The following is a 17,780-nucleotide window of genomic DNA, read 5'->3' as shown; positions in this document are numbered from 1 at the left end:
TCTCAGCTACAAATGTGTGTTTCCACTAGAACAGATGACTTGGGACAGGACCAAGAGAGCTGAGTTGAAGGCATAGAGAATAATTCTCAGTGCTGGCTTTGCAAGCGGAAAGGCCGGGGTTCAAATCCCCAGTACCATGGGATGGACAAAAGAAAATAGCAACAAGAAAAGAGAATAATTCTCAGGTAGTAGCAGAACACAGTCCTAGTCAAGGAACTTCCAGCACTGCTTTGGTTGGTTCTCAGAGTTGCTATAAAGCACTGACTCCTCTGGGTTCCCAGTTTTCCCGTTTCTGAACAGGAGAGTCTGTGGTTCTAAACTCTGCTACCATTGTCTGCTGGGTGGTTATGGTGGGGTACAGATAACTTGTCTCAGATTGAAAGGAAATGTACTATAATAACACACCTATATAGTCTCACCTGTACCTGAGACTGATCTGGATTCTAACATTCTGGATTCTAAGGCGATGCTAAAAAGGAATGAGATTTGGGGGAAATTTTGTAAGTATATTTCATATGTGAGAGGAATATAAATAATCTGTGGCTAGAAGACAGATGGTTTTGGTCACAAGATGGAACTCTTAATTCTTTTCTCCTTTTTTTTTTTTTTTTTTTTGGTACAGGGGATTGAACCCAGGGTATTTAACCACTGAACCACATCCCCAATCCTTTTTTATTTTTCTTTTTTCTTTTTTTTTTTTTTTTTTTGAGGTGCTGGGGATCGAACCCAGGGCCTTGTGCACGCAAGGCAAGCACTCTACCAACTGAGCTATCTCCCCAGCCCCCTTTTTTATTTTTAATTTTGAGACAGAATCTTGCTAAATTGCCGAGGCCCTTGAACTTGCAATCCTTCTCCTGCCTCAGCCTCCCAAGTTGCTGGGATTACAGGCATACACCCAGCCTTAATTCTTCTCTTCTTACATGTGGGCTGGATTTAACTGTTACATCCTAATGAATAAAAGTGGCAGAAGTGGTCAAGTGTGACTCCAAGACGAGGTCACTAGGTCATGAGAGGTATTGTGCTTCCTTTTGGCTCAATGTTCTAGGGCAGAGTTTCTCAGCATAGAATATCGATGTTTTAGACCGGGTTATTCCTACAGGTTTTTTTTTTTTTTTTTAAGGGTTGTCCTATGCAGTGTAGGATTTTTAGCAGCATGCCTGGCTTCTACTCACTCAAAATTCTCAGAAGTGGAATTGCCCTGTGAGAAAATGTATGCATGCATCCAGATGACCATGCACATACCCACACAGTTGTTTGTTCTGTTTTTTTTTTTTTTTTTTAAGGCTTTGGGTATATTATATAAATTGTCGCTAAACATCTATCTTTTCCTTCTTTCATGGGTTGAATATAAGAGTTCTTTAAAAAAAAACTTGGTCTATTAGATAGATAAAAATTGATATATTGTTCTAATTTGTATTTCCTTTGTTACTGATGAACTTGAACATTTTGGAAATGATTTTGGTTTGTTGCATTTCTTTGTGACTTAGCCTGTTGTCCCTTGGGCAGTGGCCATGGTGACTCACAGGGCTGCTTTCTACATGAGCAGCCCATGCTGCACATTTTGGTAGGAAGAGCTGAGCCAAAACCCTCCAGGGCAGGCGGCCAGGGTGTAAAGGTTGTCCATTAGAAATTCTTTTTTTTTTTGGTTAGTCTTCCATCTAGGTTTACTTTAAACTATCAAATTCTCTCTAAGGTATTGGTGTCCTATCAGCTTTCTTTTTGATAAAGGTTAAGAGAAAACAGTATTTTGGGTGCTATGGTCAGGTGGGTGGGATCAGGAGAACAGTTAAAGAATAATACTGAAAAGAGGAAGAAGACAATAAACACAAGGTAAAGCCACCCAGGCTGTTCTTATCATGGTTTGCTTACCTTTGACCTTGTCTAAACTACTTTATTCTCTCTCAAGAAGAATGAAAGGAAGGAGGGAAGGAAGGACCTCTGAATAGTTCCTGCTATAAGTTTGGTAATATGTTCTAGATCTTTATCATTCCTGATATCCATTTATCCATTCAATAAAAAAAATTCACAGTAATGTAGCATTTCATAGGCATCCACCATACTTTACTTAGAGATTTCATTTTGATGGGCAGCTAGGTGGCCTCTAGGCCACACATATTGAGGAGTGGAACTGCTGGGTCATGGGGTGTCTGCATTCTTAATGTCACAAAATTCTTACAGATTGTTTATACCTGTTTATTTTTCCAAAAGCAGTACCATATCTTCTAATATTTGCCTCTCTAATTTAAAATGGCATAGCACTATTTTAATTTTCATTTACATGGTTGCCTGTGAGTGAATATTTCTATATATGTTAATTTTATTCAATCCAGCATTTCATAAGTTCCTGTTAGGTTTCAGGACTTGTTCCAGGCACCAAAGAAAGAGCATCCCTGTCAACATGATGACACTCACCTGTAATCCCAGTGACTTGCAAGTTTAAGGCCAGCCTGGACAACTTAGTAAGACTCTCAGCAAATTAGTGAGAACCTGTCTAAAAATAAAAAATGAAAAGGACTGGGGATGTAGAGATGTAGCTCAGTGGTAAAGGAACCATGGGTTTAATCCCTAGTACCTAAAAAAAAAAAAAAAAAAAAAAAAAAAAGAAAAGAAAAATTGTCTCTTGTGTAGGCAATGTCACAATGACAGTTTCTCGAATTTTGTTTTATATTAGCTTTGTAGTTTTACCATTAACACTTAGGACTTTATTCTTTCTTGAGTCTACCATTTTATGTGGCATGAAGTACTAATCCAGCTTTACTTTTTCTGTATACAGTGAGCTAGTTTTTCCAACAGATTCTCCTTTTCTAAAGGTTTCGTCATTTAGCATAGCAGCTCAGCTTGGTGTCTATTCTGGAACTGAGATGAGTCAGAGGTTTGCAAACAGTTGCAGCTAGAAAATGTCTCTGTGAAACCTGAAGCCGGGTGGCTCCAACGTGACTGCTTTGCAGGGAAATTTTGCTTGTGCTGAATGTTATGCAGAGACCCAGGAGCTGAGGTTTGACAGCATTGGACAGGTGCTAGTGGTGATAAATACATTTCCCTAAGGAGGTGGGGCTTGTAGAGAGACGAATTACAAACCAAGAGCATGTTTGAAATTCACCACAAATGTTGGAATAGTCCCAGAAAGGTTCTCAGGTGTCACACATCCAAATTTGCACACTCACTTCTAAAATTTATGCCTTGAAATTTGGACATAGTTTAACAACCATTAGGATTCAGTATAGCTAGAATGTCAGAGCATGCATGGGTCCTAGAGTCAGAATTCTGGGTTCAAATCCCAGCTCGGTCACTCATCATCTGAATGCCCTTGGGCAGAATTACTCCTCTGAGGTCATTAGAGGAGAAAATCCTTACAAAGCACTTAGCCTACTGTCAGCATATTTTAGGTATCCAATAAACAAGAACAATGAAATGGAGGCCTTTAGATGATAGGCTTTAGTGTTACAAGGACTACAAAGAATGAACAGGCACTGGCCCTCTAGGAATTTATGATCTAACATAGGGATTAGACAAACTAAAAAAATAATAATAATACAAATAGAGAAAAACTCATATTTTGTTCTAAGAAGGTTATACTGTGTTCAGAGTTCAAATAAAATAATGGCAGATCAATTTGAGGAATGGGGGGTGTGGAGTGGGATTTTTAGCTAGAGAAGAGTTTCACAGAAGGAAATAGCATTAGGAAATATTTTGATCAAAGATGAAAAGTTTGCAGAGCAGGAGAGTCCCAGTTTGGCTGGAGTACAGACAACTGGTGGAGAAAGGCCTGGAGGGGTCGTTGGAGCTGTATCCTAGGACACTTTGAAGGCTAAAATCAGGACTGAATTCAATCTGGCAGATAGGCGCTGTCTTACTCAGGACTATACTTGAGCAGGATTAAATCAGGAATGGTTGTAGAGTGAATGGGAGCCAGAACAGAAAGAGGTGCCCGACGACTTGCGTAGTGATTATAGTGGTCTGGACAGATGATGGAGAGGTCTGAGTGGGGCGAAGACAATGCGAGTGACAAGGAAGAAGGCAATGGGAAAAATACCGTTTGCTCTCTGCTTTCTGAAAGCCTCACTCCTGGTCACCAAAACTGAAGGGGAAGGGTGGTTCCACAACAAGCAACTTTCAACTCTCTGTGGACCCAGCTCCGATCTCATCCAATTCTAACACTATCTACCTGGAGCTAGTGTCAGAGCACACAAGTTAAAGGGCTCAATCTCTCAAGACTTCTCTACTTCAGAGCCCAATTCCAAGTCCAAGCCTCCCCTACTTCTGACCAACCAGCTATGAATTGGGATTTCCTATGACTCCCTCCTTGGGTTCTATAATTTGCTAGAATGGATCACAGAACTCAGGGAAACAATTTAATTACATTTACTGGTTTATTATAAAAGAAATATGCTATGGACCGGGTGCAGTGGGCACACCTCTAAGTCCGGCAGTTCAGGAGGTTGAGGCAGCAGGATTGTGAGTTTAAAGCCAGCTTCAGCAACAGGGGGGCCCTAAGCAACTCAGCGAGACTGTCTCTAAATAAAACAATGGGGATGTGGGTGAGTGGTTAAGGGACCCTGGGTTCAATCCTTGTACCAAAAAAAAAAAAAGATAAATGCTATGGTTTGGGTATGGTTTGCCCCTCAAATCCTCCAGTGATGCCATAACTAGTTGAAGACAGGGAACCTGTGTGACTAAAAGGTGATTCCTCTGTTGTGCTAAAAATGCATGTAGAATCTGTGTAAAGCAAGGAAGTCAGTGTGGCTGAAGGGGACAAGTTGGAGATAAGTCCAGAGAGATCATGGGGGTCAGATGCTATAGAGCTGTCAAGGTTTTTGCTGAGATCTACAGGAATAGGAAAGTCTTGAGGAGAGGACTCACATGATACTCTTGATTTTACAAAATCACCCTGACGGATGGCTTGATGGAGCCTGTTTTGTTTTGTTTGTAGCAATGGGAAGGATATCGTTTTCACTTGTTGAGATGAGAAACAGTGAGTCAAGTAGCGGATTTAGGGAGTTCAGATCTGGGTGAACTGGGTTGGAGATGCCCATTAGACACCCAAGAGGAGATGCCCAGTAGGCAGCCTCCTCCCTTCCACCTTCCTTATAAGTGTGTTGGGGGGATGGGGGGCGGGTAACTATAGAATCTGCCACCTCTGTAACTTCCTGTCAGGAGTTGCCTATTCCCAGAAAGGGGTACATTGGAATGATTTGTCCCACCAGGAGGCATATTAGTAATTACTCCAAAGTGGATATTTGCCATTTATGGCCTTCAGCAGTTGGATTTGGGAATTTGTAGTTCAACGGAGAGGCTCAGGCCCAGACACAAAGGTGGGGATCTTCAGCTTGAAAGTAAGTTTGTAACGTCCTTACATTTGCAGAGGCTGTGGAATTCACCGGGAGAAAGTGTATACTTCTGAGCTCACAGGGTTGCTGTTGTTTTTGGGAAGATCAAATGAAACACATATAAAACACTTGAAATACAAAACGGGCTGCTTTATTTTTACTAATAAATTTATCTATAGGAGTTCCATCCCTGGACAATATCCAGTTAAGACAGGTGGGAGTGCATTTCGCAGCAGGTCAAGCAAGAAGCAACGACAGAGTGTCAGTGAAATACTTGATATTTATAGATGGATACGTTGTCAGTACGATCCTTTTATTTTATAGGTGAGGAGGCAAAGTGTGGGGAGACTAAGCGCAAATTATTGGTTGCCAGATGGAACTTGTACAAGGTCTCGCAGGTTTTGGGCAACACATCCACCTACTCACCACTCCACCCCGGGTTCGAATGCACGTCCTCTCCAGACCTAGCCCTAGGCCCGCGCGTCACCGACGCACAGCGGCCTCTTGCGCCTCAAAGTTCCTGGAAGCTGTTGGCCTCGAGTTGGCCAAGCTGCATTTGTCAAAGGGGAGGAAAAACGCGGTTCCCGTAGGGGCGGGAGGCAGAACAGGGCCTCCCTGACAGCCGCGGGAGAAAAAAGGGCTGTGGGGCCGGACTCATTGCGCGCTCTTGAGTTCTTTACACGCGCGGGACACAAGCGGAACGCGGCACCAAGCGCTCTTAGCACCGGGTGACTGGAAGAACCAAGAACAAAGTGTTGGGAGGGGAGAGCGCTCGAGTCTCTGCCCGGCCGCTGCCGGGGCCGCAGCTCGGGGGCGGATCGTGAGGCGGGGCTGGGAAAGTTGAGTATTAGTCGCGGAGGGCTGGGCTCCGCGCTGGAGCGCCCGCCGCAGAAACCGTAAAAGGCTGGAGCGGGCGGAGTAGGTGTGGCTCTGCCTGCGTGATCAGAGCCCTAGTCCGGGTCCTCGTCTCCCGCGGCTGCAGCCTCTCAGCCATGGGCTCCGTCTGGTCAGCCCTGCTGGTCGGAGGGGGTCTGGCGGGAGCGCTTTTCGTTTGGCTGTTGCGGGGCGGCCCTGGGGACAACGGGAAGGACGGAGACGCTGCTCTTGGGGAGGCTGCGGCTGCGGGAGAAGATCAGGATGCTGGCGGCGGTGGGTTGAGCCCCGGATCTCACAAGCAAGAGCTGGTCACCAAACCAGGTATTATTTTTCCTCTGCGGGTCTCCAGGGCGTATCTGCCAGGTGCTGTGAAGTTCACCAGGGAAGGAAAGAAAGAAACCCACCTGGAGCTTTACTAGCGCCCGGATTCGGCGCAGAAGCTTTCCCTACAAGGGCCTGGACCCTTCCCAAGCCCTCTTTTTCCAAGGCCCGAGCACGTTTCTCATCCTCCAAGGAGGTCTTGGAGATACCCTACCCGATCATCCAAGGGCCGCGCCCAGCCTCTGCCCTAGGCGCCCGCCCAAGAGCACCGGTCCCGGCCGCTCGAGCCGGGACTGGCTCCTCGGCTTGGCGGTGCTTGGTGCGGTGTGGGTGGCTGCTCTTTCGGTGCCGCTTCCCGGCTTTTCGGAAAGAAAGTCTTAGGTTTGGGGGCATCCCACAATCCTATTCAATCTCTGGCGGATCAGGGACATTTTCTGAGTCCCATTCCCGTAGCCCCACGCCCTCCCACCCCACACCCCACACCCCACATTAGAGATGACTTCAGAAACAGCCGTGAGCCCCTCCTGCTATCTGGATGCTTCTACCAGGAAGGCAAAGTTCAGCTTGGACTCCAGCCAAGAACGCCGCAGCTGAAGCCCTGCGCCCATTTCAGAATTACCAGCCCTCGCACACTTCCCTCCAGAACAGTGCAGGGTGATCCAATCCCCGGGAAGGCACTCTTAATAGGGGATCCAACTCTGATAAGGGGATCTGCTCTGATGAGTAAAATCGACATCAAGGTTCAAACCTCTATATTTTAGAAGATAGGCAAAGAGCGAGCACTGGCACAAAACCTTCCGTCCAGTGCCCTCCTCCCCTGGCAAACAGCCCGTCCTGGACAACAGCCTAATGGTGAAAATGACATCTGCGAACTTTATTTTTAGTGGAGTGTTCATTTGTAACCACATAAAATTCTGCCGTGACTTTCCTGCCATCTGTTTGGGGTAAATAGAGTTAATTTATCTTTTTTTTCCCCTTAAAAGCCAGCCTCTTGTTTTAGGTCGAAAGATTGCAAATTCAGAGTAATATTTGTTGACATCTCATTTCCAAACCCACCACTGAACAAAGAGGGAAAAGGAAACGCTACTGCCCTTTCCTTTCCCCTCAAATACCCGACCTGGATTGATTGTGTGATATTTGAAGATTTCAGTCTTGTAAGGAGCTATTTGGACTACCAACAAGATGGCCAAGAAGGAAACAATCCTTAGGGGACTTGGTTTGTGTAGTTTTAAGAACGTCTTTTTTAATGTACAGTGGAAGGGGCTGCAAAAAAAAAAAAAAAAAATTTTTTTTAAGAGGTTCTTGTAGTACTGGCAAGAAGAAACTAGACCACTCCCCTCACAGTTCACCCTCTTACCTTGACCAGCCATGCACTGTCCTTGCTGTTCCTCCTCAGAAATGACTCCTGCTGGTGTGTGTGTGTGTGTGTGTGTGTGTGTGTGTGTGTGTGCGCACACCTGCACGCACTGGGTAATGAACCAAGGTCCTTGCATGTGCTAAGCACATACTCCACCATTGAGCTATATAGCTCCAGCCCTTGGACAGCATTATTGATAATAGGAGCCAAACAATTTAACTTGGTTGCATGCCAGCTCAGCCAGGACTGTGACAGACTGAGGACAGGTTTACACTTCTGCCTTTACAACGTGCCACTTCATTTACAGTCTTGTGCTCATGCTCTGATGCTCCTGGATGTGCCTTTTATTATCAGGTAGACATGTAGAACACAGTGCTGGGAACACACCAGGTAAATAAATATATACTAGATTTTAACTTGGTGAACTGCAGAGTTGTAGTAAAGCCTTCAATAACAATCTCTATTCTCAGTTTACTTTCTTTTGTGAACTGCCTAACACATTACATTTTTCCTTTTGTTCTGTAGAGCATCTTCAAGAAAGCAATGGACATTTGATTTCTGAGACCAAAGGCCGTAGTAACCTGCAGGAAGCATCACGGAGACTGCAGAATCCTTCAGGAGAACACTGGGACAATGCAAGACAGCATGTTCCTGCTAGACAGAACCCAGACACACATTCTCTAGCTACCTCTGAGATTGGTAACTCCAGGGGTTACTCTCAAGTTTCAAGAAATGAAAGCCTTGAATCTCACATAGGAGAACAGAGATTCCAAAAAGAGCATGACACACCTGCTACAGCAGCTACATGTTTTTCACAGAAGATGCCTTCTAGCAACCTGCTCATGAACAGAGCTACAGAAGTGAGTCTTGCACGGTTGAACAGTCAGGACCTCACTGACCATGAGGACTGGGAAATGGTGTCTAGGCACTCATCCTGGGGAGATGTTGGTTTGGGTGGCAGTCTTGAGGCCTCAATGGACTGTGGCAAAAGCACTCTTGTGGAGGCAAGAGGTTGGGAAATGAATGGGAAAACAAAAAAGTTTGCAGCAATGGCTTCAGAGTCTCGTCAAGTTAACATCAGGTTTCAGGTGCATTACATCACCAGCACTGATAGGCAATTCATTGCAATAACTGGAGACCATGAGAATCTTGGGAAATGGAACACTTACATCCCACTCCACTACCACAAGGATGGGTTTTGGTCTCATTCTGTTTTCCTGCCAGCAGATACAGTGGTGGAATGGAAGTTTGTGTTGGTAGAGAATGGGGGAGTTACTCGCTGGGAAGAATGCAGCAATAGACTCCTAGAGACTGGTCATGAGGATAAAGTGGTTCAGGGGCTGTGGGGGATCCACTGATTGTGCCTGCCAAATAACAGGCTGTAGCAGAATGTAGAGGAGGCTGAGGGTGCAGAGCACACTGAATAATTTAAAATAAAGGCAGCATGACTCCAAATTTAGCCATCAGAGCTGTTTTGAATTTCTTAGTGGCTTTTGTCTAATGTCAGAAAAATATATACATAGATAATGCTTCCAGTGAGCATGGACTTTTTCCCCTTGTGGCTTGGGTTGACTGACAGGTACTGATAAATCATTACCTTGGAGCTTGGCCTTCTGGGGTGGGGGATGGCTGCAGTGGCTTGGCTAAACTTCAGGTCAGGAAGCCCAGACACTAACCAGCTTCACTGGTTCAAGCTTGAGCATTTATAGGAGCTCTGGAGACCATGGCATTAAATAAGTCTCATTGGAAACAGCTGAAGAAACTCTCTTCACGCATTTTACATTTAAAATAGTTAACACCATATGAAACTGACCAGAAAATGTCTGGCCACTATGTGGGATTAGTAAGGATCTGAGGTAAAGTTCTGAGACTTCCCAGGGCTTTTAATCTGATTTTACTGCCAGGTGTGGGTTTGAAGTAGTAAGTATGTTTTTGTCTTAATGATCTACGGCTGGTGTGGAAACAAGGGTCCTAATCAAAGTCTATCATCAAGGAAGTCAGGCATGGGAACATCCCCATGAAGAAAGGGGACATGAATGAGGTTCAGATGCAGGCTGAGTAGGGGGCCTGAGGGATACCTCCTGGAGGACCGGGAGGTCCAGTTTCAGCCTGGCTGGACCCATCACTTCCCCATGGGAGCCCCTTAGGATCATCTCTCTGCTCACCGCTGCCCTCTTCCCACCAGGTATTCAACAGACGGACTGTCCTGTTTCAACTGTTTCCATCTGTCCCCCCTTCCCACTCCTTTCATCCCAGTAGTATCTCAGGTGACAAATTTTACACAGGTCAGTGAGACAAAAGTACACCTTTGCTCTGAAAGGAAACACTTAAGCTTTAAGTTATTGTAAATGAACAAAGAATAAAATCTGAGTTTTAATCTTTATTAAACGTCTGAATTACTCGTCTAATTTTTGGTACCATAATAGCCTACATGTAAAATAAAATACTAATATTTTCCTCCACTAATAAAAGGCACAGGAGAAACAGCAAACATTAAAAGATATAGATTAAGTATGGCTGAAGAAATAGCTCTTGTTGGAGAGCGCTCACCTAGCATGCGCAAGGACCCCGGTTTGAATCCCCAGCCCCTCAGGGGTGAGAAAGAGAAAAAAAAAAGAGAGAGAGAGAGATTAAGTATGAAGAGTGTGTTTTTCTTCCCCCTTTGGAGAAAAAATTTAGAATATTTCTTTTAAAACTTTTGCTTGGAGGGAAATTCAGCATGTGTATACTTGAAAGTGAACTCTTAAATGTTAAAATAACTTTTGGAAAGTGTAACATCTATTAATGAACCAATGTTTAATCCTAGTAAAAGTCTGCTGAAAACCTAACTGAAAGTAGCATTAGAGAAAGTCCTAAACAGAACTATGTTTGAAAGTTTGGGGTTCATAGTACTATATGTTAAGTTCATATATACTGCTTACATACTTGATAGTGAATTTCATATTGTAACAGTGAGGTCTGAAGAAGGCATTTTTCATTAATGCACAAAATGATCAAGCATTCCTATATGATAAAATTAAAGGTAAAACAATTTAAATAAAAATCTTTATAGAATTCTGTCAGTATTCATTTTGTTATCTGATGAAATAAAAATCTTACACTAAAGCCAACAGACTTAAGAGACACAAGCTATTAAATTTTGTTTTAAAAATCATTTAAAATGGGATGTACTTAGAGTGTTTCACTGAGAGTGACAATAGGGCTTTGAGAGCAGGCATGTCCTCCTCAGCCCTTTACTATCTACTGGGCCCAGCCAGCCGTGGTGCATTAACACTTTTGGCTTGAAAGTGCCACAGTGCTCTGCCCAGCTTCCATTCTATTAATGAGAACTGGTCAGGTGGCCACACCTGGATGTGAGGGAAGTGGGACTGGGAAATGGGCCCTCTGCTAGACAACTGTTCTCAGTAACAGTTCTGGACTGGGAAGCAGGAACACAGTTTTTTAGACACATAGTCTTCTGCTATGTTGTCCCTGATGTTTTGGCACAAATGAAGCATGTTTGTTTCTGTTCTTGTCTCACTGCATTTGGTTCACAAACAAAACCCTCTACTTTATTAAAATCTAAGACAAGACTGAATTGTTTCAATCTAGAACTTTCTATTCACTTGATAAAGTAACAAAAATATTTTATTTCTTTAGTAATTAATAAAGACTTCTAAAAGTTTTGACTGTGTGCTCCAAAGTTTTGCTATCTGATTACCTTCACTTATATTGACAGGACAAACAGTGAGTTCAGGGTCACAAAAGGAGGCCTGCTGGAATTTGTCCTATCCTTGGCATTTTACCACTTTTTACCCCAGGACATTTTACCCCAGGAATTTTTTTTAAGCTGAAAAAAAAAAAAAAAATGACCCTATTGTCCCAGAGCCAGTAAAGATAACAAAACACAACTATTCCAATACACTGGAACTAGCACAAATGAATACTTCATAATATATGAATACTTCCAAATATAGCTAGTACTGTTTGAAGTTTTACTGTGTGAGTACTCAAGAATAGTTTGTTTCAAAGTAGATTTTACAGGACTGGTATCTTTTATTAAATTTTCACATAAAAAGAAAAAAAGCACACAGGGCACTAATTAAAGTAACAGCACAATTAATTGGGCATCATCCCTCTGTAAAGAATAGGCAAGCAATGTGTCATTTCAGTAACATTTTTTCCTGGTCTTTCACTTTTTGTATCCTCTTTTCTTGATTTCTGATCATTGAAGACATTGCTGAAAATGTCAATAAAACAAAGTTAGAATAAGAAAATCTACATAGGTTTTAAATGTGCTTCTTTAAAGATTCACTTGTTAGCAATGTAGAATTAACTAGCTCTGAAAAATTGCAATGTAGCATATTTTTTTGAAAGGTTGGAGTTGTGGAACAGATTTTTAGGGCAAACCTTTGCTCTGTGGGTTGTTTCAAATGAGCAGGTTAATATCAATATAATCATTTAAAAGTAATAGGCACTAATTGTAAATAATTCAAATCCTTCAGGAGGGCACAGAGAAGTCTTCATCTCCCTCTATCTGTTGGGGTCAGAGGTCACTACTGTAAATAGTTCAGTGAATTTCTGCATGCACATGCATGTGCCTGTGTGAGAGTTTTCTTCTTTACACAAATGGAAATACATGTAGCTTGTTTTTTAATTTAACCAAATGTCAACATCTTTCCAGTTCATTGTTTTGTTCTGGTTGCACAGTATTTCATTACATGGATATACCAAAATGTTAGTAAATAAACTTTTAAAAGGTAATTTCTTTATTTATAAATAATACTACAGTAAATACTTTTATATACAGATTTTTGTGCAATTATTCTATTATTTCTTATAGAATGAATTGCTAAAATTGGGATTTCTGGCTCAAAGGGTACAAGCACTTTAGCAGATACTTAATTTCTGTTTTATGCAGTGCTGGGGAAGGAACCCAGGGTCTTTCACATGCTAGGCAAGTGCTCTACTAGTTATATCCCCAGGCCTGTTTTGTTAAATGCTACCAAAATTCTCTCCAAAAAGATATGGTTAGAATTTCTAAAAATTATTGCATCCAATACAATAATACTTGTATACTTTTAAAGCAAATACGACATGACTTTCATTTGGATCATTACATGATGGCATAAATTACATGAACTCAGAAATATAAGTCAAAGTATGAATAAAAACAAAGTAAAGAAATAATGAATTTTCCTTCAAGAAAAAGACAGTCTCCCAAACAACTAAAAATCAAATGTTTTCTCTTGATGTTTATGTACATATGGATCTGGAGTTATCAGAAGGGATTATGAATTTTCCTTAACAATGATGTGATACAACCTAGTATATTAAAACAGAATCCATGGATTTTGGAGTCAGAAATTGCAGGGATCAAGTCTCAGCTGTATTGCTCATTGTGTGACACAGAACTTGTCAACTCTGCTCTTCAGTTTCCTCATTTTCATGTGACAATAACAACAGCATCCACCTCCCAGTTTTGTTTTGAGGGCCACATGAAGAAAACAAGGTAAAGCACTGAGTACAGGGCTTGGTGCATAGTTGGGAAGTGCTCAGTAAATGAGAAAAAGGTTAAATTTATAAATATTTGCTCTTAGAAAAGTATTTTCCTTCATCCATCAACTTACACTCTCTAGGGATGAAAAGATGGAATAACAGATGTATTCCAAAATTAGTTTCTCTCTGACAGAGACTTCTGGATTCATGAAGTTATCATCATAGCGCTCCCATATTCATAGTACTTAGCAAGAGCTGCCTATCATCTGCACATTGTAACAGTATCTCATTCAAATGGCTTTAGAATATTATAAGTGATTTTGTGATTCGTTCATTGGGTGGCACTGTCTCTTAGAGCTCTATACTAATTTAAATTCTGTGTAGGCTAAATACCATTGTTTTGTTTTATGGCTATGAACTCTAATTCTATGTTGGCTACCATCATAAAAGTGTCTGTCTACAGAAAAAATAGATGAGAAATACAGTGAATGGGGAAGTTCCATGTGAAAAACCACTCAACCCTACTGAGGGTTGGTCAGCAGAATTGCCATCCCTATTAGATAAGAGTAGGGTAGAGCAGGCCCAAGGTCAGATAATTAATGTTGGTCATGGTTAAGATGCTCAAATTTTGACTAAAGTTTCTGAATTGCTAATTCAATACCTTTTTAGTGGCTCTACAGCTAGGAGACTTAACCTGAAGGGAAGTTGAATATTCTTTTTTTTTTTTTTTTTTTTTGTCCCTGATATGGAACCCAGGGACACTTAACCACATCCCTGGCTCTTTATTTATTTATTTTGAGATGGGTTTTCACTAAGATTCTTAGGGTTTCACTAAATTGCTGAGATTGGCCTCAAACTAGAGATCCTCCTGCCTTAGCCTTGTGAGCTGGGATTACAGGTATGTGACACCATGCCCAGGTGTGTACGATTATGAACAACAACTCTCCGAAAATGAGCACTGTACCTTGGTTCTTCAGCTGCAAATCTTCTACCAGGGTTTGCAAGCTTTCCAATCTGTTCTGAAGTTTTCTGCATGTTTTTCCTGTTGTTTCTAGTGGGGGAGACTGTGAATCTATTAGAAAATTGCTTAGATGTGATATCTAAAATATATTTGCAATTTTAGGTTAAACAGCTTTTCCTTGAAAATAAAGGTACTTTAAAACACTTTTAAAATAAAGAAAATTGTCTCCTATCTAAATATCGCAATGCTAGTTTGTTTGATTCCAACCAATCTACTATTATTTAACTATGTAGTATTAAATGGGATGGTTGAGAATACTTCAAGTTTAATGACAAATTCTGCATTATAAATGACAGCTTTTCATGCCAAACCTGACTAGTTCCATTAACTTGGGGCTTGGAGGAGCAAGATCTAATTCAGACACTGGTACCACTTTCAAATATATATGAGGCCACTGCTCATGCATTAGTTGTCACCTGAATGAGAATAGTTTAACATCATGGGGAAGGGTCAAATGAACTTATGATAAAAGTGGCTCTAGCAACTAAAAAGTAACTTGAGGCATGAAAGCTATTCTCCAATAAATATGCTAAGTACTGTCTATCTCTAAAGATACTTGACTGGCAAGTTGAAGTATTTCAATCCTTATTTTTTTTCCTTTTCTTTTGCAGTGCTGGGGATTGAACTCAGGGCCTTGGGCATGCTAGACAAGTGCTCTACTACTAAGCTATATCCCCTAAACTATATTCTAGTTTTGATCTTAGCCCCTAACTAGCTACATAAGCTTCGCAAAATTATTTGCTGGCTCATTTTGCTATCAAAAGACATCTTTTTTCATTATAGACATTAGAATTAAAGGCATCATCCAGTAATTATTTTAATTCAAGAGGATGAGAAACAATATCTTGAGAGGTTTCTGACATTAATGATATGAAACATGATTTTTTGAATATCTGACAACAGGAAAAAATGCCAAGTTATCATGTAACATAAATTAATGAAGTGATAAGCTCTCCTACAATAATCACAGCTCTAATAGGTAAGTTTTAAATTTTGTGGGTAGGGAGGAGTACTAGGGATTGAACCCAGGGGTGCTTAAGCAATCAGCCACATCCCCAGCCCATTTTATTTTTTATTTTGGGACAGAGAATCACTAAGTTACTTAGGGCCTCACTAAGTTGCTGAGGCTGGTTTTGAACTTGTGATCCTCCTGCCTCACCTCCCTCAGATAGGGATTTAGGATAAGTAGAGAGAAATACCACTATTATAAAGTGAACCTCTATTATATGAACAGATTTCTCATGAAAACTTACCCGATTTTGTCCTATTCCAAAGTGTCTCTAAGCTCTCCACAGGTTTTTGTGTCCTCTCTATTTAAAAATAATAAGAAATTGTAAATTCTTAAATGTGCCTAGATTGAGATCTTAGGGATGTTATTTTTAGGATTTTTTTCTTATTTCTTTTCGTGAGGTCTAGGTAGCGGGTATCAAGAACCCTGAAAACGGCACAATGGGGACAAAGAACTTGTACTAGAGATAATTTACAGACAATTTAGAACAGACTTAAAGGTCTAATCCTAGTTGGGGATTTCAAGAGTACCCTAGAGGCTTACACTGCTGGACAGACTGGAAGGTCTGATCCTGATGGGGACACAGAGTGTACCCCAAAGATATAGTATGCCTCAGGCTCTTGAGCCACTGAGATTACAGGTGTATACCACCATGCCCAGTTCAAAAGTTCTTAGTCTTTGAAGGGCTAACTCTCAAACTCACTTGGGATTAAAGGAAGGAGAAAGAGGTCTTCTCCTTTAAAATGTTCTAAAAAAGAGTAAATAGTGGTGATGGCTGACATGGATCTACCTCATAGATGGACAATTGGCCACCTGAACCATTGATTCAGTGTCCAGACATGATTGATAGACCTTGTCCCAGTCATTTCCAACTGTACAGATCTCCCTCTTCACCCAGGTGTTGGGAAGGTAAGTCCTGACGTGCTTCAGTTCTGTTCTGTGGGAGAAAGTTGGTGCATGGGACACAGGAAGGCTTAAGACAACTAAAGGCAGCTGACCAGGCCACTCTTCATTGTTGCATGAAGGTCTCATGTCCTAAGTCTGACACCGACAGCCCTCAGGAGTACCAAATACTAACCACTGTCTGTCTTTTGCTTCTGATTGACTTGGCCCAAAGGTGGAGGAGGCCCTCATGCAATGAATCTTGGATCCTGAGATAAAGTCTTAGTGTGATTTGAGGTCACTGGAAAGAGGTGACCCATTAATCCCCAGAGCATGAAATGAACAATCTCTCCCTCTTTAGATATGCTTCTCCCCCAAGTCTGTCCCTGGTGTCTACCACTTAAATAGGGATTCATTTAGGGGGATTACCAAGGTAGAGCTCCTCTAGCTTTTAAATTAGATTGCCTTCTGGATTTTCACAAGACATTTTTTCTTCTGTATTCCCCTCATCTGGCAGGAGGAAGACCAGAGGTTCTGTCTTACTTAATTAGACTAAACTACTCACAATGTATTTTAGGAAGCCAAATTATTTATTTTCCCTAGTGGGGCTATCACCCAGAGCACTAACAGAGTACTTCGAATTGAGGGGCATAATATGAAATAATGGTCCTGTGAGTATGAAGACCCAAAAAGGCAAAGGGAACATGTAAGGCAAATTTTAAAGGCATAGCTAGCTGGTAAATGTCCTCCCTTAAATTAAATAGTTATCAAGAAGTTAGTATAGGACTTCTGCCTTCCTCCTTCCTGTCTGGTGAATTTAACCCTCTCAGAAGTATATCGTGGAACCAAAGAAGGTAAGCCACCAAGGGTCATCTGAAATTGTGCTTGGCTTACTAATAATCCCAGACAAAATTAGAGATCACCACTTGATCATAAGCAAGTGCTGTACTGTCCTGGAAATTGGCCAAGATGATTGAAGCCAGGGAGAAGGAGCAAAAGAAGAAACAAAAACGTCATGAAAATATTGCAAAAGCTAAACGACTGAAAAAGGACTGAAGGAATGAAAAGGCTTTGTAACCAGAGAAAAATCATTTGGAAATCATTCAGCTTTGGAAGGATTCACTAAGGTTTCTTTGAATTTCATGATAGAATTATTTAGTAAATGAAATCTGACCTTATAGAAGAATCATGTTAGTTTTTTTTTTTTATTGTAAACAAATGGGATACATGTTGTTTCTCTGTTTGTACATGGCGTAAAGGCATACCATTTGTGTAATCATAAATTTACATAGAGTAATGTTGTTTGATTCATTCTGTTATTTTTTCCCTTCCCCCCACCCCTCCCACCCCTCTTTACACTCTATACAGTACTTCCTTCCTCCATACTTGCCCCCCGCCCTAACCCTAACTCTAACCCTAACACTAACCCTTCCCTCCCCCCCATTATGTGTCATCCTCCACTTATTAGCGAAATCATTCTTCCTTTGGCTTCTTGAGATTGGCTTATCT

At 41.5% G+C, this 17,780-nt stretch overlaps 2 protein-coding genes across 14 annotated transcripts in view; one reads left to right on the top strand and one right to left on the bottom strand.

Annotated features, from left to right (window-relative positions):
* The first annotated feature begins 6,105 nt into the window (after nucleotides 1-6,105).
* STBD1 (starch binding domain 1) lies at nucleotides 6,106-10,192 on the top strand. The gene is made up of 2 exons (XM_079152753.1): nucleotides 6,106-6,524; nucleotides 8,407-10,192. Exons 1-2 carry the CDS (start codon nucleotides 6,320-6,322, stop codon nucleotides 9,237-9,239), a joined length of 1,038 nt encoding a protein of 345 aa, XP_079008879.1. The 5' UTR covers nucleotides 6,106-6,319; the 3' UTR covers nucleotides 9,240-10,192.
* CCDC158 (coiled-coil domain containing 158) overlaps nucleotides 6,454-17,780 on the bottom strand; it is a 101,812-nt gene continuing 90,485 nt past the window's right edge. For 7 of the 13 annotated variants that reach the window (XM_079152698.1, XM_079152691.1, XM_079152699.1 and 4 more), the window contains 2 exons: nucleotides 14,324-14,423; nucleotides 10,140-12,100 (listed from right to left, as the gene is read on the bottom strand). In XM_079152698.1, the coding sequence (XP_079008824.1) occupies nucleotides 11,980-12,100; nucleotides 14,324-14,423 (221 nt within the window). In that variant the 3' untranslated portion in view covers nucleotides 10,140-11,979. Of the gene's footprint in view, nucleotides 6,570-10,139; nucleotides 12,101-14,323; nucleotides 14,432-17,780 lie in introns of those variants that run through there. The other 6 variants (XM_079152701.1, XM_079152692.1, XM_079152693.1 and 3 more) reach the window with 3 other exon arrangements.

The sequence above is a fragment of the Sciurus vulgaris genome (genome assembly GCF_902686455.1).
Source record: "Sciurus vulgaris genome assembly, chromosome: 9".
NCBI lineage: Eukaryota > Metazoa > Chordata > Mammalia > Rodentia > Sciuridae > Sciurus > Sciurus vulgaris.
Note: the sequence above shows the minus strand (reverse complement) of the source record. Positions and strands in the feature narration are given on the sequence as shown.

Coding starts and splice junctions, on each gene's coding strand:
- STBD1 (XM_079152753.1), top strand. CDS start 6,320: ATGGGCTCCGTCTGGTCAGCCCTGCTGGTCGGAGGGGGTCTGGCGGGA. Junction 6,525..8,406: donor AGAGCTGGTCACCAAACCAG/GTATTATTTTTC, acceptor TTTGTTCTGTAG/AGCATCTTCAAGAAAGCAAT.